The sequence below is a fragment of the Halichoerus grypus genome, chromosome 3 (genome assembly GCF_964656455.1).
Source record: "Halichoerus grypus chromosome 3, mHalGry1.hap1.1, whole genome shotgun sequence".
Taxonomy (NCBI): Eukaryota; Metazoa; Chordata; class Mammalia; order Carnivora; family Phocidae; genus Halichoerus; species Halichoerus grypus.
The window spans coordinates 92626123-92648042 of record NC_135714.1 but is presented as its reverse complement, the minus strand read 5'-3'; the positions used below and the strand labels follow the sequence as shown (position 1 = coordinate 92648042).

Sequence of the window (21920 nt, the reverse complement as noted above, 5' to 3'; positions counted from 1 at the left end):
ACTCTCCTAATTTAAATGTTTTCACATAGTCTCATTTCTTTGGTTAATTTTTACGAGAAATAATGGATAAATTATTTCTTTCATATTTGATTTCACATGTGCTAAAGCAAATCAGCATATGAAGCTCAAAGGAAGAACACTATTTGAGCTACTTATTATGATAGTCATGGGTTAAAGAGATTTAAATATTAACTTTAAAAGTTGGCAGCAAATTATTTAAATAATAGCTAAAACTTATGATAACTTATTCTTAAGTGTCAGTCTTGGTTCTAAGCTTTTAATTGCATTAACTCACTTAACCTTAAATTGAACATTATGAATTATGAACTACCTGGCGATTCTAGCTTAGAAACTATACTCTTAACCCCTACAATTAAAAAAAAAAAAAATCTATGGGCCCTGCATTATAATCCTATTTAGGTTTCTTCAGACTTCAATTTCTCATTAATTCTATTTGATATTCTGTGGAATAGGAAATATCTCAGTCTCTCATAATAAGTCAGTAGTTAAGGAGAAAAATTATCCCCTTTCTAGACATAGAATATCCAAATGTGTCAAAATTAGAAAGGAATTTTATAATGCATTCTAAAATGTTATTATCATATCCATGTCAAGCTTAGCTAGTTTTAATTTAAAGTAAAAAGGAATAGATTGGTTGAGCCCTTAAGTTTCTTACAGTAATAAAATTCTGTGGTTCTTAAATCAGATGACAGTAATGGGAGTATAATTTCCAGAAGATTTTAAAGAAAATATCCAAGAGAATAAATCTTGTATTTGTTTATTTATCACTGACTCATTTAATATTTCAGTCAACTCATCTTGAAAGAGGGCATTAAAAACCTGGATTTTCTCCTTCTAACATAGAATTTATCAAAATCAGTAAGCAAGGAGAAGGAGTATGTATCAGAACCAATCAGTAGCTTTTTTTTTTTTTTTTAATGAAATGTAAGAACTCCTTAGTGCTGCAGCCTGGAGTGGATGTGCCTCCAGGGGCCAAGGATGAGACTGAAGTAAGAGAGGGAAAGAGGGGAAAGAGTGGGGAGAGGGGAAATCTCAAAGGGAAGGAAAGCAAGAAGGGAGAACAGAACCTAAAAAAAGTTCCATAGCTAATTCCAGTATGTGCCCAGCCTCCTACTTCTTCCTCTTTTTTTTTTCCTTTTTATATTTTTTTAATTTTAAGTAATCTCTACACTCAACATGGGGTTTGAGCTTACAACCCTGATATTAAGAGTTGTATGCTCTACTGACTAAGTCAGCCAGTGCCCCCCCATCCTCCTACTTCTATTCTAAGTGAAGAAACAATTTTGTACAAAATATCAAACTCAGATAAAAACATGGTACAGAGTTTAAATTTAATAAAGACTAGAGAAAGCTTAAATTCAAAACAAAATAACAGTTGAATATCAATTATTCACATATTAAAACATTTACTGAACATTTATTGTATGCCAAACTGTGCTAGCAACCAAATCTACATTTCAAGACACCCATATAAAATAAAAGTTTAGTAATGTTATTAGAGAATTACAATGACTTCTAATTTTCTCCCCATTTTTTAAAATTTTTAATTAAAAATAAGCCATATTTGGTGTGCTGGACCCTAAAAGAATATGGAGAGAGTGAGGAAAGAGTCATACAACAATGAAGTTGGCTTTAGGAGTCTTCCAAGTAATACACCATTACTCTGCTTTCCATCATTATAAAATGATTCCTACAAATTGCATCTCATATCAATTTCCAGTTTGTCTAAGACTTACAAGCTGGCTTAGTTTATCCTCTGAGCAATCACAAAGTTTGGTTTGTTTTACAATTTATTGCATTTGTGTTCTCTGTTTATCTTCCCAGCAAGGTTTATCATGGGTGAGAATCAAATCCTATTCATCTTTGTAAACTCTACACTTAACATGGCACCTAGCACAAGAAAAAGGCTACTTCAAGAATGTTTGACACTCAGTGAGCTAATGAGTAGTATGTACCATATGGAGGTAAATAGGAGTCTGCTTAATTCATCCAGTTATTCTACATTTGTCAGTAAACGTAGTCAGTGGATGGACAAATCAGGTATAAATATGTCTATCTCTTAGCCTTTGAAAACACAATCAGGAAAAGTTCACTCTCTGAAGCTGAAGCTGGTTAACATGAACATGCGTAAGAGGAAATTAGATCCTGAGAGAAGCACTTAATCTAAAGCGGCTTTTCTCAGTCTGGAATCCCTTGATGTGTTCTTAAGGATCTCAGGATTCTCTGAGAATGTTTTATTTGACATTTTCATTTTAATGCCAATCTAAAAAAAGTTAATAGAAATATATTCTGGATCATCTGGATAATCACATTTAATTAAATACCATCTAGGAATTTCTTGGTCATGACACAATATGACTGTGTCAGTTGATGCCAAGTGATCACTGAAGGAACACCCAAATTTTAATGAAGTATTTCTCAAACTGAAGCATACGGAGGTATTCTCAGGGTTCAAAAAAAGTCTCCTCTCTACTTAGAAAAAATACTGCCTTAAGAGATGGTTTGTAAACATAACCTGATAAAACTTGGGTCTTTCCATCTAGAAAGCAGAATAGATGTTTGAGGAGGCATGACCAGAACTTTCCTAACTATTACACAGAATTATAAGTTATCTGAAAGAAATAATGACAATTCTGATTAAGTTGGAAGGAATAAAACTGGTTAGAACTTCCCCCAAACCTGTCCATCCAGCTATTCTAGTTTGAGTGAAATCATCAATTATGGCTATACAACTTAATTAAATTCTATCTAACTGCAATTGTCAGAGCCATACTTTGGTCTCCTGAGTGTGCATAACACAATGGGTTTTCACACGTATAATTTGAGCCCCTAGTAGTCCCCTTTGAGATAGAGAAGTATGTGAGAAGATTATAAAGTATGCAATATAGTGATAAGCCATATTGTAGATGTGCAACAAAGGTAACTATTATTTGATATCATAAGTATTATTATTTCTCACTTCAAGAATGGATAATTTGAGACTCAGACTAATTTAAGTGACTGGCCAAATGTCTGTGTTCATTCAATTATTTATTTATCAAATATTAATTGGATACTTCTTATGTGCCAATCCTCACTCAGTGGAGCTATATTCCATGAATAATCTTTAAAATCATTTTATTGGTCCCCTTAAATGCATCCTCAGTTCACTTGTCTTTCTCTATCTGTACTATACATGCTTAGCTAAACCACATTCCTGGTTGTATATAACACTCCATCTGAGTCCATGCCTGACTATAGCTGCAAAAGAACACACATCCATGCTAGCTGGTCACGATCCTTGAGTAGGCTCTTAATGCTGCCTGGCAGTCAAGCTCTGCTACCCTTGCTCTCTCCCACTTTCCTTGATGAGTGTGTCCTACCTTCTCTCTCCTCTCAGTTAATAAATCTTCAACCCTCATTACTCTCCTTGTGACCTCGACCTTCATCCCTGACTTCTCTCTTTTGCTCTTATCGTACATTAAATCCATAAAAAAAAAAAAAAATCTATCAGCTCTATCTTCAAAATATATCCAGAATCCAACCACGTCTTACCATCTCTCCTGCCTATTGCCCGGGGCTAGAACATTTCATCTCTTACCTAAAGTATTACAAAAGCGTTTCCTCCTCTGCCCTTTCTCCTTTTCAGTCTGAGGGTTACTATTTAAACTTAAGTCAGCTTATGTCACTCCTCTGCTAAAAACCCTCTAATCACTTCTCTTCTCTCTCGGAATTAAAGCCAAAGTTCTTAAAGTAGCTTACAAGGTCTTATATGACCTGGTGCCGCCGATGGCTCTCCCTGACCCCCTGCTTCTCCTCCCCTGATCTCCTACTACTCCAGCTACACCGGCCTTCTCACTGCACCCAGAACGCATCAGGCATGCTCCCTCCCTGGGGCTTTCTCACTCATCAAGCCTTCTTCTAAAATATATTCCCTTCAAATAGTGCAGGGCTTCCTTGGTCAAATTCTTCAGGCATTCTTTTGACCATCCTATCTAAAATGACACATCGCTTCCCTTCTGCTCCCCCTCCTTCTGCTTTGCTGTGTTTTTCTCCCAATCATTTATTACAGTCTCTCCTTTCACATATTTTACTTTTTTGCTTGGTGATTATCTCTCTCTTTTCATGCTGTAGATTCTAAGCTATACCAGAAGGGGTTTTTGTCTCTGCTTTCATACAGTAAACACACATTACATGTTTGAATAAATAGATGAACAAATGGTGAGCCTGAGTTCAGATTGGCAGAAAGAATGTGATTACAATGTGATTATAATATCCGAGATGAATTAGGGAGAGTGGAGGGGCTCCTGGAGTTATGTACTAAAACCCATGTTTTTGGGGCACCTGGGTGGCTCAGTCAGTTAAGTGTCTGCCTGCTCAGGTCATGATCCCAGGATCCTGGGATCGAGTCCCGCATTGGGCTCCCTGTTCAGCGGAGAGTCTGCTTCTCCCTCTCCCTCTGCTGCTTCTCTCTCTCTCTCTCTCTGTCAAATAAATAAATAAAATCTTTAAAAAAAAATCCATGTCTTTTAGTCATAGAAAAGAGCATTCAAGAGAATTCCCAGAGCAGAAATTGTTCTGTTTTCATCTAAACCACTGCAGCAGAGTACTTAAGAAGACAATCACAGAAATACTTTGCAAGAAGCTAACCCTGGCATTTTTTAAATGAAATAAAAGTTGCACTTCAAACCTCTTCCTAAATCTGTGAGACAAAACTTTTTAGAGTTATGGACAAGTAGCTGATGAAAAGTCTTTACTGGAATTACTTTGCATTGAACAACTATCAACATTGAAACTGAAAATTCTGGGGTGCTTGGGTGGCTAGTCAGTTGAGCGTCTGACTCTTGGTTTCGACTCGGGTTATGATCTCAGGGTCGTGGGACTGAGCCCCGCATTGGGCTCCTCGCTCAGCTCAGAGTTTGCTTGAGATTCTCATTCTCTCCCCCTCTGTTCCCCCACCCCCTTCTCTCACTCTCAATCTCTCTCTAAAAAAATAAATAAATAAAATCTTAAAAAAAAAGAAACTAAAAATTCTAAGCGCTCAAAATACTAGGCAGACATTATTCAAATCCAGTCTGAATCGGCACTACTCAGTATAGAGCAAGGACCTGTATTAATGCACCGAAGAGAATTAGAGAATAATACAGAATCCAGAAACAAAAGGGCACATATAACCAGAACCAGACAGATACACCACCATTTGCTTCTTCTAAATGAGAAGTCAAATGATAAATACGTGACAATATTATTTGCGGATATATTTGTGCCCCATTTAACTGGTTAGGAAACTGGATATAGTTCATTCCATAGTCCATTAATTCTAGGAGTTTAATTCTCAAATATTCATCTTCATTTCCTTTATAAATTCCCAGGCTAATATAATTGGTTTTGGTATTTTTAAAGAGAGGTCCCGACTGGATGGATCCAAATGGCATTGGTAAAAAAGATTTTAGTACCAGGAAAAAAAAATTTAGCTTAATTTAACCCAGATAAAAAGAAACTGTCACCAAATTGCTACTAAATGTGACCTTTCCTATTTGATGACACAAGCTATGAGAATACCTTTTATGATCTGTTCTGCCTTTGAGAACCAGCACCACCTATTATTATAATAGGGATTATCATTTGCTACTATTTATTGAATGTGCAGTTTCCTAAGCATTTTGCAAACATCTCATTTAATGATCATAACAATCCTATGACTCCAGTATTGTTATGATCACTATTTTACAGTTGAGAAAACTAAGTCCTGGAAAAACTGAATGCCCAGAGTCACATAGCTGGTAAGTGGATAAAATGAGAATTTGGATTCCAGCACTCACATTCTTAAAGTGATTTCCAAAAATGCTTTGTGGTCTGAGTCATAACTATGTGAACATATGACAAAGTCATTGTTGGGTGTACCTTCTTGTTGGTAAAGGCTGATATTTTAGGAACATTAACATTATTTTGAAAATGGTGCTTTGACCTTGCCTTCTGTTTCTGAGAGAGGAAGCACAGGATCTAAGTGATAATTTTGGACTTTTACACCTCAGTAGTAAAGGGTCAAGACCAAAAAATCAGGACACGTTAAAAACTGTTAACTTTCAGTGTTATATCTAGGAGTATGGCCAATAAATGATAAGTAATCTACTTTATTTTGAAGTCACTGCAGTGAAACCAATAAATTTTATACATGGTAAAAGTACCTGAATCTTCTAAGCCTTTTACTGATTTTAACTGGCTATAAATTTTTTATGAAAAGGTTATAGAGTCTATTTTTCATGTCTGGATGTTAACCTTGTTTATAACATTATTAGACTGGGAACAGTTACTAAAAGAAGAAAAGCATTAAGTATACATGAGTTTCAGATAGGGAGCAAATGCTAAGATTTATTCTCTTTTCTGAGTGTACAAGAGATAATAAAATAAATTACTAGTTTAATCTTTTAAAGAAAACAGAAGTTAAGAGATCTGTAACCATTCAGAAAAGAAAAATGAAGATTTGAATTTGTTTTTTCTTTTAAGAAAATTGTTGTGTGCCAAAATTATGAATTTTTCTCATATCCTTTAAATGATTAAAAGCCAAGTTGTATTTTTGGATTAAGTTTCAAAATTCTCATGGTAGTTATGAGAAAAATTTTATAAAGAAAAAAATTTTCATCCAAATTTTAGTTTAAGGAATCTTAGAACGCCAACACACGTGATATTTTTGGAAAGTTGGTGCAGCCCAGATTGCCTTTCATTGAGAAATATAGCAGGGTACAGAAAGTCCTGGTTTCTATGTTACATGTAATGATGCTCCCCAGAAACCCAGGCTTACTAGCAAAATAATGGACACTTTTTCTTCTCTTCCTTCATATGCCTTATTAGCTTTGAACTTTTACATATTTAGATATAGCAGTATTTTGGCCACAGAGTTGCCCCCTTTGCCTTCCTAGGTGTTTGGACATTATTTCCTGTTCTTTATTTTATTTGAGTTTTAGTCGTAATCCTGGTAGTGGTGCTCTTTGACTTAAAAGTTCTTTTAACTATGGAGCACCCGGGTGGCTCAGTTGTTTGGTGGCTGGCTCTTGGTTTCAGCTTAGGTCATGATTTCATGGATCATGAGATCAAGCCCAGCATCGGGCTCCTTGTTCAGCGGGGAGTCTGCTTGAGGATTCTCTCCCTCTGCCCCTCCCCCCACTTGTGTTTTCTCTCTCTCTCTCAAATAAGTAAATAAACAAATCCTCAAAAAAATAAAAAACAAAATTTATTTCAACTTCTATTATGTTAATTTAAGAATGAATCAAGTTCTTTTTACATTAACAATGGTAGATTAAAAAAAGATTTGAGCTTCAAGATAAAGGAAACCACACTGTACGCTCTGAAAGGGAGGATCCCAATATCTCAGGAACATTCCTGCAGTAGAAAACACCTGTACATGGGAGAGAGACAGATCTGTGTGACCCTGAGAACAGCACTTAACCACTTGCGGGCTCTGTTTCTGCATTTGTAAATTCCAGCAAATGCCTACTTTATAACATTTGTCTCTGCTGACTGATGAAGCATCACATGTAAAGCCCCCAGCAGAAAGCCTGATACACAGTGGCTAGTTAACATTAGTTACTTTATTTCTCTAATCTCTATTTACTGTACATTCTTGAATAATAATAAAGACCAACACCAGACAACAACCCTTAACTTTATACCTAGTAAATTCAGGCGATTGAGGAGACTCGATCTCATATGCTGTATGGAGGTCAATTTTAATTTTTCTGATTCTTGGCGAATTCTATATAGTAATTACAATTAGAAAATGTACACCTTATTCCTTTCCAAAATTTCATAATTTACTTTGCAACCCAGTGACATAAGATTGAATATACTTGTTTTAGAGATTAGAAAAGTGTCACTTTCTGAATTGAAATGACTTGATAAAAGTGAAGATGGAATTTAAATTTCAGTCTGGGCTTTAAGTTTTGGGTGGTTTCATGACACTGTGTAACCTTTTTACAAAAATAAATGTTTTTCCCTTTTATAGCAACATGTTAGTAGACAGTTGGCCAATATAAGAAAAAATATGTTAGGCGCTAAAAATTTTTGAAGTAACTCAAGAAGTTACGTTAGTCTATGAAGCAGATAAGAACTGAGTATCATTTACTTTCTGTTAACTTAAAATTAGCCAGGACTTTTCACTTCCCAGTCAGCTCTGTCAAACACACACACACACACACACACACACACACACGCACGCACGCACCACCAACATTCACCACACTGTAGTGAACACTGAAGTCTACTAGATACTTTATTCATGGCATAAAAATCTTAGTCAAAAATAACACAAAATCTCAACATCCATGAAACCAAATAATATCTAAGATGTATAATATCATCTAGAGTCCTTACTGAATGAATATGATGAATGAATAATCCAAACACTTCATTTAAACTAACAGTTTAAAACTCTTCTCATTCTAATCCATTTTTCAAAACTAATTAGGGAGAAGGGAGGAAATAATTTTTATTTTATTCTGTCATTTCTTTTTTTGAGAGAGAGAGAGAGCACATGCATGTGAGTGGGACGTAGAAGGGAGGCAGAGGGAGAGGGAGAGGATCTTAAGCAGGCTCCATGCTGAGGGGGGAGCCTGATGCGGGGCTCCATCTCACAACCCCAAAGATCATGACCTGAGCTGAAATCAAGAGTCAGATGCTTCACTGACTGAGCTACCCAGGCATCCCTTTTCTCTTATTTCTTTACCCCAAATTTTAACAGTCAGTTGTCCATTAGTAAAACGCATATGGCAGAGAAGAAAAGAAACCAGAGTCTGGATAACTAGTTTATGATAAATGAGAAATAAAGCATTATTCTCAGTCAATATTCCCACTAAGAGCAGTCCAGATCATTTCCCAGACAAAACTGACATTCGGTTGTTATTTTTGATTTATCTACTTTGCTGCAATAGTAGGTCTAGATACAAATGCCTGAGGCTTCAAAAGTTGGTAAGGGGATGAAAATGGACTTTCATAAGTCTGAATCACTGATATTTTAGTAAATTCAATAGACAAAAAATAACCCGGGGCTACTGGCATATATCTATAGACAATGAGTGTTTCTTCATTGTGCACAGAGGCATGCCCTTACCTGATTGCAGGTATTGATGTCTATGCCCCCCTTCAGATATTCCACTACTTTGTCCAGGTTGCCTGCTCTGGCAGCACGGAGAAAGCTCGCATTGCTGTCAGACTGTGAGGGGAAAAAAAAAAAAAGACCTCCAGTGAATTATTGTTAAATAAAAACATATCAAAGACAGAAAGACAGAAATGTTTACACTGCAAGTAAGAAAAGCTTTGGTTACAAAACACTCCAATATTGAGTTTAAAACACTGAAGAATAATTCAGAGGATAAGGTAGCAACTTCGTAGTATTTCTAGAGAGTTGTTTCAAGTCAACAGGAAACACGTTCTGCTATATTAAAGAGTGTAAAAGAACTCTTAAAATAAAAATTGTTCCTGCTTTATTCTCAATCTTTAGCCACATTTGAAGATGAATTTACACTACTCCCAAATCCACTGTTACCCATTCATTTTCGCTTCAAGATGCTTATGACCTTATAATGAGCTTAATGTCAAGCCAAAAAGGAATCCAAAACGTAAAAGAAATTAAAGGGACTGGGCTTCTTTTTTTCTCCTTTTTCCTTTACTGTTTGGTTTCTCAGATGAGTCTGAGGGAGAATGCTGAGTATGGGTCACTTGGCAGTCATCTGTCCTCATTACAAGGGAAAAACAGAAAGCTCCGAGGATGCTTTGAGGAAAGAGGAGAGCACTAGTTGGCAGGTATGGATGGACTGGGCCAATGCAAATTTTGTGATCCCAGTGATTTTGGAAAAACAAGATTAAATTTAACCCAGCTGACACAATACCAGACTAAAATCCCTTGGTAAAGATAAGCACTCATAATGGAGGCTGCTTTTTAACTCCTCTTCTTCCCTCCAGAGCCTCTCAACATCTGATCCTGGAAGAAACAGCTGAATTTTCCCCACAGAACGTCCAGAGGAGAGCTGCTTCTGAGGTGAAGCTACAGTCCCCCAGCCGCTCTAGCTTGCCTGCAAAGCCTAACTTTCGAATCTCAACCCAATAACAATGATAAACTTTGTAGGTTCCAAGACACTGATGTAACTTTATAATTCTTCTTGTGGTATAGTATCTGACTAAAGAGAACGTGGTAACATGAAATGGGATGTCACTGACCTACTAGGAGGTGAGACACAGTTGTGAAAGTTCCTAATCCAGCACCTCTCCCCGGTAGGCTCCCCTGCCTCTCCCCCTCGAAGAACGTGTTTGGCAGGGCCTCTCGGCACACTCTTTCAGACCTATTTGTTATGACTGGTGATGATGTACAGGGATAGAAATGGAAGTATTTTCTCTGGGAGTCTCAAATTGGGAATTATTTGCATATTGTTAAAATGATTTACACATGAGAAGACGGAAAGCCGTAGGACCAAATTACCTCACATTTAACCCAAATACCATAATGACATATATTTACAAATCAGACAGATAATGTATGAAGAGTGGAAAGGTATGACTGAAATCTGTACATCTGGAATTCATGCCCTGATGCTGTAGAAGTGGATCACGGTCTGGCTGCTATCCGACCATTCTTCCCTCCCTGCACGGCCGCCATGCCTCACTCTTCGTCCCTCCTGAGAGCCGTGCCCATGGCCGGGTGCCCTAAGTATATCTGCAATGCTGCAGTGACTGAGTTGTGACTCATTTTAAAATGCCTACTCTATGAAATTATTTTGTGGTTTGTGGCAAATTCTAAACTCCAGGAAGATTTTCCACCTCGGGTTTCTTGCCACAGCACTTAAAAGGGAAAGATAATGCTAGGCATTATATTCTGTCAATACCTCACAGGAAACATTATTTACTGTAAAACAACTAAAATTAAATAATATTTGGGCACAGATAGAAAGTATGACATTATTTGCCATACATAGTTTTAAAAAATAAATCTATGTGCTATATGTTATATATTATATTAAAGATTATGCCTAGAAACTACTGCCATGTTGTACATGAGACTTAATAATTACAGTTAACATTTATCACTCACTGGGGGTCAGGCACAGAGCTAGGGGGTTCAGCCAGATGTATTATATCCTTAATCTTCACAATAATACCATGAGAGAGAAACTATTATTATGATGCTCATTTAATAAGTGAGGAAAGAGGTTTAGAAGGTTTCCAAGGCCACAAAATTATTCAGTGGAAGACCCAAGATTTAGCTTATGTTTATCAGCCTAGAGCTAGTCTTAACTGTGGCTCTATCTCACCCCCGCCCCAAAGCATCAAAGCAGATGTTACTACGGATACCTAGCCTAGGAGCTATAGGTTTGTTTCAGTTGTGAGAATCACTGTTATGCCCTTGGTCTACATATTTGTGTATGTAAATCATGGCACTTGCTAAATACTCAGCTGGAGAGAGAATTCCTGGCTGACATCCCTGTCCCCACATCTCTCAACCATCTATACACCTAGAAAAAGTATGAAGTGGCTTGAGAAAAACTACTTAAAAACATAATCATTTGAGAACAAGGAAAAGAGGTGGTAAAGCACACATTGCATTAAAAAGCCAGTTGACTATCTCTGTCTACATGCCTAATCTGATTAAGCTCAGGAACTAAGATCAGGGTGCCCTGTCATTCCTGTAAAAAAAAGAATGCCGTGAATAAGTAGAGCTAGAGGGAGCACCTGATCCGGAAGGGTTGAAGAAACACATGCAGACATGACTGCAAGAGCCTAAAGGAAGATGTTGGTCTGAAGGGAGCTGGAGGCGTCACTGAGGAGTGCCCAATAGACCCTCTTAGAACCTTCTTTAGGGACTGGGCATGACATGGAAGATTGCTTTTGCTGTTACATAACTGGTTTTCATAGCTGGTTTTCTCTTTTCTGAAGCAAACTTCTAAAATGTAGGTGCAAGTCAAAGACTTGCATCCAAACCCTGGAATTTTAGCAAAATATCTTCCCAGTGTTCTGGAGGGTCTAGACCCAATGGAAAGGCAACATCTGAGTCATCCCACCAGGGACCTCTCCAACAGTGAGTCATGGTAGCCTTTGCTATAAGTTGGATTCTTTTAGAACCTGTTAAAAAATTTGGTTCTCCTGAAGTGAGAAAATGCATTATAAATGCATTTTGCAAATGCAAATAAATGAAAGTGTTATTAGAAAACAGTTCCAGAACATGGGTTTCAAGAACAAAATTAAAATGAGATTTCCAATTTTATGTATAGATATTGACATCCTTTTAGGTGAAAAGTATAGACCTACATGGAAATATATATTCTTTTCCCACTTCCACATAGACACAGGCCTACCATCCGTTACAATGAGGTCAATCTGTGATTAAAGCACTTGTCACAAGAGCTTAAGATAAACAGTAGTCAGTCTGGTTACCTTCAATCAACAGAGAGATGAAAGAGGATTCAGGGACTCATGCACTGTGAGAGATGCAGCAACTTTTACCATACCGTGTTTCCCTTTGAGTATGACAAAAGTAATTATTTCCAAATTAAGTGTAAGTACGGGGGAAGTATGCTTTCAAAATAGATTGTTGTCCCCTGGTTCAACCAGAAGATTTCACACATAACAGCTCAATAAAGAGAAAATGAGGCAATAGCAGCTCCTTGGGGAAAAGTTTCCAACAAATGTAAAACTAACCTCTTTCTGCTCTGCTGCTTTATGTCCCTAGGACTCCCAAATCCTAAAACCAATTTTACTCATGCCTATAAAGTCTGATTCTGGACAAGGAATTCAAATGCTGAGCCCCACTTATTTTCATCTGCAACAGATGGATGTCATTAAAACTTGCCCCTGTTACAACCCTGGTGTGGCATCTCAAGCCAAGAAAGAAAAATTTCCTTTAAAATTCCTCTTGACACAGTTCTGTACATTTTTTGTATCTGAATGTTAGAAAAACAGAATACTTTCTTGGCCCCCAGCAGGGTGGACATGAGAGGCAAGAGGAATGTGCATTCACAAAGCCACACTGTATCCTAAAGAAGTACTTCCCCAGAGTCCGGAGGCATATTCACAGCCGTCCAGGAGTTTGCCACAAGATTTTTTTTTTTTTAATTCTGTGCTTACATTTCAATAATAATCTAACAAAAATATAAGCATCTAGATGGCTACCCTTCAAAGAGTACGACCATGTAATTTTGGTATAAGCCTTTGTGCTTATAATTCAGTGCATAACAAATGAAGTAGAGATGACACATAGATGCATGATACGCAAAACGTTTTGCTGTGGGTCAGAGAATGATCAGAGAATCTGATCATTACACATGGCATGACAGCACACATGATAAAACAGAAGAAGAGCAATCAGCAGTCACATTCAAGGAGCAAATGAACATAAGGCTCAGATGCTATGTTTGCATGGTTCAACTCGCATCGACCATTAGCAGTGAGTGCAATAAAAAATCCGTGGTGAAACATTTCTCAGTTCCCAAATTTCGCTTTTACTGGATTACGGATGTACAAACCTTTGCCGCAATGCTAATTTCATCTCCGAGTAAACAGAGAGAGCTTTAAATGATTATCAAATGGCATGCCATTAAAATGGACATTAGCGAATTTCTCTGATAGCTTTAAGCTTTATTACTCTGAAGTGAAAAACAAAACCTTACAGGATTAATAATGGTTTGTACAACCTACACAGAAAAGATATTCGTTATGTTATTTTCATCAAAATCAAATTCAGAAGCATACTAAATTATAGAAATCTGAGGTTAGACCTTTTTACTATTAAACCCAATATCTTATTTAGCTTTAGTCAGTTCTATCCATTCTATTAAATTGGAGTCAGGTATTTGAAGAAAGCTTATTTTGTAGTTTTGTTTACGCTTAATTTGTAAAACTTTCTTTTTAGTAATGGTTTAAGATTTTTAGGAGTTTTGTGCCATTTGTTTTTACATTTAAATTAACACTATCATAAAATAACAACCCGAGAGGTCATGAACTTGTTTTTATACTTTGAAAGAGTAGACGACATTATTAAAGTTTGAGAAGCCCCGGTGTCGCGAATAGTAAAAGTCGGCCAGCAGCCTCCACTGGGCTCAAGACAGCAAAGCAGAGCACCTCCCTTACGGTGGACCCTCCACAAATATTGGCTGGTTAACCTGAAGGAAAGCACATGTTCCTTGTGGAATTCTAATAATTTGCTTATTTTCTTAGGATGCAGTTATTCCTTTATAAAAACAGGATGGTTTATCAGCCTAGCTGAGATCCACATTTTTATGACGATACAACAGAAATAAAATGTATGAAAATAACCTGAGGGGAAAATCTTAATAGGAATATCATGAAATAGAGGACATTTCTACAATTCCTTAGGTCTCGCCCTAGAAATGTCGGATAAGTTAACTCCATGTCCAGCAAATCACGAGTTGTGTGATCTTAAGTCTTTGTGTATCTCAGTTTCCTTATTAAAAAACAAGTGTACGTTGTAGAGTTGCTGGGGGAATTAAATAAGATGATTTGAAGGTGCTTAGCCCAATGACAGGCACAGAGGACACACTGCACTTGTTTTATAATCGTGGTTTTTCTTGTAAATGATAAATGCAAAATAACAATGGCAAATCTAAGTATAAACGCATACGCATGATCTTCTTTAAATATGAAGGTTGTTGCCAGAAGACCAGAGTATTTGAAAATACTCTGAGGTGTGCAGGCGCATAAGGACAAAAAGGGAACCAGAATGGAGTGTGTGTGGTCTGTGTCCAATAATAAAGATTTTACAAGGCACCCTTTTTGTGATATATTAATGCTTTTACTCAAATAACCATACTTTTGTATAAGGAGTGCTGGATTGTATAAATAATTTAGGTCTTTTAGTAGCTCAAATTGTTATCACTATCCTGTTATAAACCAAAAGTTGGGGGGCAAATTGAGAACTGTGCACTAGATGTACTAGAATTTTTTAGAAACAATTTCACAAGGTGTCTTTCTGCAGTTAGAACACACATATGACAGGTAAAACACTACACCACAAAATCCCACTTGATAACTTCTATTCAGCTGCCGCTAACAACAAAATCTGCTATAAACCATAAGTCTGTACACTTTAGCTCAGGCATGCAGATTAACCTACATTTTTAGTGTCATTTCAATAGGTCTTTAGATTGCTACTAAGTACAATACTGACAGGTGATTAATATTCAAAGAGCATTAATGCAACTTCCCAAAGATTGTTCTTATTCCAGCGACCTCTGTGCTAAAAAAAAATTGGCTGAAATATAGGTGTTCATAATTTTGCTTTTAAAATTTATTTAAAATAATTACTACACATAAAATTGAGACTTGGGATAAGAACAATAACTAAGTTTAACTAAACAGATAAATTCTACCTGAATATTTTAAGCATATATCTTATTGTACATGAGATTGTTTGAAATTACATTTTTATATAAAGACAAAGGATTTTTTTCCCTTAGTATTGCATTTGACATTGATTTTTTTAAAAAAAGATTTTATTTATTTATGAGAGAGAGAGAGCCCTCACTGGAGCTGGTGGGGGAGGGGCAGAGAGAGCAGGAGAAGCAGACTCCCCACTGAGCAGGGAGCCTGAGACAGGCCTCCATCCCAGAACCCCAGGATCACGACCCAAGCCGAAGGCAGACGCTTAACCAACTGAGCCACCTAGGTGCCCCTTGACATTGATTTTTACTAGCACACTAGGTAAATTATTTCACTCATCAATGATTTCCTTAAGATTATCACTTGTAAAAAATAAGAATAGCAGTAGGAATAGGAATGAATATAAACCATATCTATACATAGCATCAATAGATCTCACAAAAATAATGTCAAGCAAGATAAGTCAGACCCAAAAAAAGAACATCTTTATGATTCCATTTATTAAAGTTCAAAAACTGACAAAACTAATCTATACTGTTAGGAGTCAGAATAGTAGGTTCTGGGGGGGCCTGGGCGGTAGAGTTGGTTGGGCGGCTGATTCTTGGTTTCAGCTCAGGTCATGATCTCAGGGTGGGGGGATCAAGCCCTGCGAGGGGGCTCCACACTCTGTGTGGAGTCTGCTTGGGGCTCTCTTTACCTCTCCCCCTGCCCCTCCCCACCTCTCACTCTCTCTCTCTCAAAGAAATGAATAAATCTTAAAAAAAAAAAAATTGGTAGATTCTGGAAGGAGGCAGAAAAACACATCTGGTTGCTGATAATGTTCTAGTTCTACTTTCTATATTCCTAGTTCTGGGTGTTGTAAATGGGTGTGACAAATATCAAGATGAACATTATAATTTATGCATTTTTGTATGTATGTTATAATTAAATGAAATGTTTACTTAAAAAAAGATGGTGACACTGAAAACCAAGTTGTTTTTAACTTACATAATGGTAACAAAATCACTGAAGACTAAACAGATGAAAACATTAGTATTCAAAAGCAGTATCTTTTTTCTCAGGGTGGAGACAATTTTTCTAATGCAGAATGTTCGTATTATGCAAGGCTTTTAATGAAAATATATTTAAGGTACTACTCGGTCTAAAAAACAATGCAGAGTACTAAATATCCACAATTTTGTTCTTTAACTCAAAAGGTTTCCTGAGTCAAATTTTAGAGCATCTTTTTATTAGTTTGTTCTGACATCTACTGAGCTTTGCAATTATAAAAACCTAATGATACTCTTTGATCATACATTGATTATATTCTTCCTTTAGCATTAGTGAAAGTTATTCCACTTTTCTTATCCTTTGTATATATCATACAAATAGTACTCTCCCGGTCTTCAAAATGCTTACTACAAATCGAAGACCAGATCTGGTTCAGAGATCTCAGTAGTTAAATCTTCTGGAATAAACATAAGTGAAGTAACTTGCCACAGACAATTTTATACCTTAAAAAAACTTCTGTACACTCACTTTTCTGTGACACTCACTTTTCTGAAAACTGAACCAAAATATTAATAATATGGTGATGTCCTTCCTCAATGAATTAGAATTACTACACAAGAACACAAAAATCCTAAATAGTAGAATCCATAACTCTAAGCCAGAAAAGACATTTGTGATGTACACTTGATAACTATTTTATACTTCAAATTCCCTACATGATTTTGAACTTTTCAAAAGTTCTTTTATATGTCTATTTTTAAAAGGATTATTGAACAGAGGAATATGAATTCCCCAGTTAGTATTTCATGACACAGAAGTCTGACTTGAAAAATGACTTTGTTTTGTTGACATTAGTTTGGCTTCAGAAAATGTTTCTATATCCAGGCTCATTATTAAGATGCTCATTGTAATGAGACACATCAACACTTTCACATTTTAAAATGGGAACTTTTACAAAGATAGGTGGAAACATTCTTTTAAAAAAAAAATTTACTTACTTATTTGAGAGAGTGAGAGAGCGCACACATGAGCACAAGCGGGGAGTGGTGTGGTCAGAGGGTGAGGGAGACAAGCAGATTCCCCACTGGGTGGGGAGCCGGACCCGGGGCTTGATCCCAGGATACCAAAATCATGACCTGAGCCGAAATCAAGAGTTGGACACTTAACCAACTGAGCCATCCAGGCGCCCCTGATAGGTGGAAACATTCTTGACTGCTTATAATTCTCGCTTTCCTATTGAACTTTATGGTGAATTTAAATAACTTCTCATTAGGCAGAAAATCCACAGGCTCTGATTACTTGCATGCTAGCATATGTTCTGCCTATGACTCTGAAACGCCTACAGAACTCAGAAGGTCCATCACTAAATACAACACGTCAATTTTTCTGAGTTTAAATGGGAAAATGGTAAGTTTGTAGATTTCGCAACATTAAAAATCTCTACTAAGAAAATCGGAATAGTAGGGAAAACATTTTGCTGTAGCTGTAGTTCAGATGTCAGATTAAGTAACTTGAGATTCATTTTAAAGACTTAAATTGAAGAGCGTTGCCACTGAATGCTGCAGATTTTTTCAAGGAATAAGATACTCTTTGGGAGGTGTCATTTACACGGACAGATTTCAGCCATCACTGCCTCAGGCAAGTAAGAACCTTATTTATTAGTTAATAAACTATTGAACAAAAGTTAATACTATACTGTTTGAACTGGTATATTGGAAGAGTCCTGCTTAGTTTTTTCCATTCAAGATGTTGACGATGCAAAGGTAAGCAACATAGTCCATAAATCCTATACCGAATATTATAGGTTCTCCATAGTATTCCCTAATATTTTCAATAGCTAAAGTAACATGGAAATCTGCATTTAACATGCCAACAATAAAAATAATGAAAACTTAGAGATCCACAGTAGAAGTTGAATAATGCATACTACATCCACATACAATTGAGTCCTTAACAGTTCTCTGTTATTGCTCAGGGATCTCCAACTGGTATTAATTTTGTGTAAAATAATGAAAAAAATTAAATAACTTGTATCCCAGACCAAATCTCTTTTCTAATTTCCAACTAGCTGGACATCTCTGTAAAAATGTTCTGTCAACATTAAACTCAATATGCCCCAAATGAATATGGGCCAAAACACGGAAGAGTTTATCAAGCTTTTATGCAATGTTCACAAATTTCCAAAGGAATTTCCTTTTGGACCGTCACTGGTCATAAAAAGGGTAGGATTTATAAATGAATAATAACCAACTGTAATAACATTTAGGTCAGGAGAAAAAAGAAAGCTTTTGATATGATTGGGTAACAATATTGAACTCTTTAAGGAATCTTCTCTACACAAAATTCTTTTTCATTCCCTGCCTAATCAGCATGTTCAAATTTTACAGGACCTTTGGTGGGGGGGGGGGAGATATTTTAGAGTTCATCCCACTGCTATACTTAAGGATCAGGATAAATGGACCTGAATTAGGTTTTAGTCTCCCTTGAAGGCTCTTAGAACTGTCGGGATATGAAAAAACAAACCCAACCAAGTGAAAGTATCTTTCATCAATGTTTTATCATCCAGGCATCCTACAGTGTTAATTTACTATTGCCCTTTTGAGGTCGGCACTGCATTTTTATCCCCATTTGTCTGATTATTCTTCAGCCCGTGTGCTCTGAAGCAGACATCACTCAAACAGAAGCAGCCTCATGACACCACAGATGAGCTGCTGACCGCACCCCCACGGATGGCACAGACTAAAAACTAGACGGCTTCTTGAGCATTGAATTATTCAGGATTGGGAAAAAAAAAAAGTACATTCTTGCAATGAAAGCTGCAGGACAGCTTATTCTATAATATAACCACTATCTTAAAAGAACTTGCATTTTTTTTCCTGTCATGATATATATCCTTACACAGTTGATTTTCGTGCAGCCCCGTTAAGAAGTACACGGAAACACAGAAGGGCTTTTTTTTTTTTTTTTTTTACAACAGTCTAGAGTACATCTGTAAGTGTCGGTCAGATTGATTTTTTCTAGGGAGATCGCTTAATTACAGCTTAACAACCCCACACTGTGACAACCTGACTCTACTTATTTAAATGCAGTTCTGAACTCGTTTATACTGTTTTTTTAAAAAGACCAAGTTAGAGCAAATGCATCAGTTACTCAACTCAAATTCTTTATTTTCCTTTTTTTTTTTTTTTGAGTACATAAGTCCCACAATATTAACACAGATTTTTGAATTCATTACTTTCTAATATAATTTCTTGTCTCAAGACAATATATTTATTTTCTAGGAATAATAGACCCAAGAATTCTGGTGTGCCACCCTTGGAAATTTTTTTTTTCTTTTCGAAAAATCTTTCTAATTACTGGGTGTCAGGAATTTCAGCATGATAATTATGTTGTTTATTAGAAATAATTTGTGTGTCACTAGTCCCTTTCATTAAACTGTGTCATTAAGTTCATTGTCATCTGTAAGTTGGCAAGGGCCCATCTTTCTATGTGCATATAATTTTTGAGAAGCTGTTTATTCGCCCCATTCTCTAAAGTATGTGGGTCCCGAAAGGGCATGCTTTCTGCCTCTTTTACATGTTTGTGATGATCTACGTGGACACTGAGTGCCAACAATGAACTTTAGAAGGCAAAATTACAATTTGAATAAGTCAGCATTATGCTAAATGTAATATATACAATCATTTTTACATCCATTTCCTGGCTCCCATCATGCTGGTTCAGTGGTAGACAGCAGAATGTCAACAAACTTTTTTAAATGAAATTTAAAAAAACTAAAGAATTTGTGGGTCACCTGGGTGGCTCAGTCAGTTAAACGGCTGACTCTTGATTTCAGCTCAGGTCATGATCTCAGGGTCGTGGGATTGAGCCCCGTGTCAGGCTCAGCACTCAGCCAGGAGTCTGCTTGGAATTGTCTCTCTCCCTCTGCTCCCTCCCCCCACTTGGGCTCACGCGTGCACTCTCTCTCTCGTTCTCAAATAAATAAATCTTTTTTTAAAAAACTAAAGAACTTGTAATATATGCACTGTTTAAGGAGGAAATCACTTTTTAAAAAGATTTTATTTATTTATTTGACAGAGAGAAAGAGAGAGAGCACAAGCAGGGAGAGTGGCAGAGGGGGAGGGAGAAGCAGGCTCCCCGCTGAGCATGGAGCCCAATGGAGGACTCGATCCCAGGACCCTGAGATCATGACCTGAGCCGAAGGCAGACGCTCAACTAACTGAGCCACCCAGGCACCCAAAGGGACCCACTTCTAAGTTAGGCTCACTAAATGGCCTTGATTAAATAACAGCAGGGTCTACGGCTGTACCTACCTAAATGTGTATACACTGGAAAAATCATAGCATCAGTTTAAAAAAAGTGTAAACAATTAGTCAGACCACAAGTTATTTTGAAAATAAATAATTAAAATAGTTTAATCAGTCCTTAACAATTAATTATGTAGTCAAGAATCAGACAAATATTTTGAAGCACCTACTGTGTACCAGGCACTGTGTTAGATGTAAGGGATTGAATGTAGAAAAAATATGATCCATCCTCTCAAAAGATTTTAAAAGAGTCATTTTAGCTGCAGTACAGTCCATAAGGTAGAAGTGGGCAAAAGCGGATCCAGGGAATCAATTTAGAGGCAGTAGTCCAAGCAATAAATGTTTGGTTTTGTTTACGAACATAGTACAAACAAATATATTTGCTCACAAACATATTTAGACATAGAATAGGAAGAGCAATATAGTGTTTGATGAAGTTCCTGGTGATGAGTCAGGTGGGAAACACAGCAGGCACGGGAACTAGCATGTGCAAGGTCATAGTAGCATAAGAGAACATAGTATGCGAAGAACTCTAAGTAATTCAGTGCATGTGAATTACAAAGAACATTGTGAAAACAAGAAAGAAGTAAAATTCTAGAAGTCAGGCAATGCCCAGACCATGAATGCTCTTCTTGTATGCCATAATAAGAAGACTGTCACCTTTCGGGCGCGGGGGGGGTGGCAAAAAAAGCCAGGATCAGAATGTTGTTTTAAAATAGTCACTCTGCTGTTGAATCACAGATCTGTACCTCTGAAACAAATAATGCAATATATGTTAAGAAAAAAAAAAAAAGATAGCAGGAGGGGAAGAATGAAGGGGGGGATATCGGAGGGGGAGACGAACCATGAGAGATGATGGACTCTGAAAAACAAACAGGGTTCTAGAGGGGAGGGGGTGGGAGGATGGGTTAGCCTGGTGATGGGTATTAAAGAGGGCACATTCTTCATGGAGCACTGGGTGTTATATGCAAACAATGAATCATGGAACACTATAACAAAAACTAATGATGTAATGTATGGTGATTAATGTAACAATAAAAATTTAAAAAATAAAAATAAAAAATAAAATAGTCACTCTGGCAACATATGGAGGATGCGTTAGAGGGGAAGAGAACGGAGTCTGCGAGACAAGCTGGAATACTATTGCAATAGTCCTGATGAGCAATGCCACTGGGGACAGCAACGTGAACAAGACACAGTTTGTCATATAGGGAACAGAAGCTATAAAATCTGGGGACATTG

General features: G+C 36.8%; 1 protein-coding gene across 39 annotated transcripts in view; it reads right to left on the bottom strand.

The window, feature by feature from the left end:
• The window catches only part of ANK2 (ankyrin 2), a 628385-nt gene that overhangs the window by 184139 nt on the left and 422326 nt on the right, over positions 1-21920 (bottom strand). For all 39 annotated transcript variants that reach the window (XM_078069115.1, XM_078069120.1, XM_078069117.1 and 36 more), the window contains exon 2: positions 9107-9208. In XM_078069115.1, coding sequence (XP_077925241.1) covers positions 9107-9208 — 102 coding nt within the window. The remainder of the gene's footprint in view (positions 1-9106; positions 9209-21920) is intronic.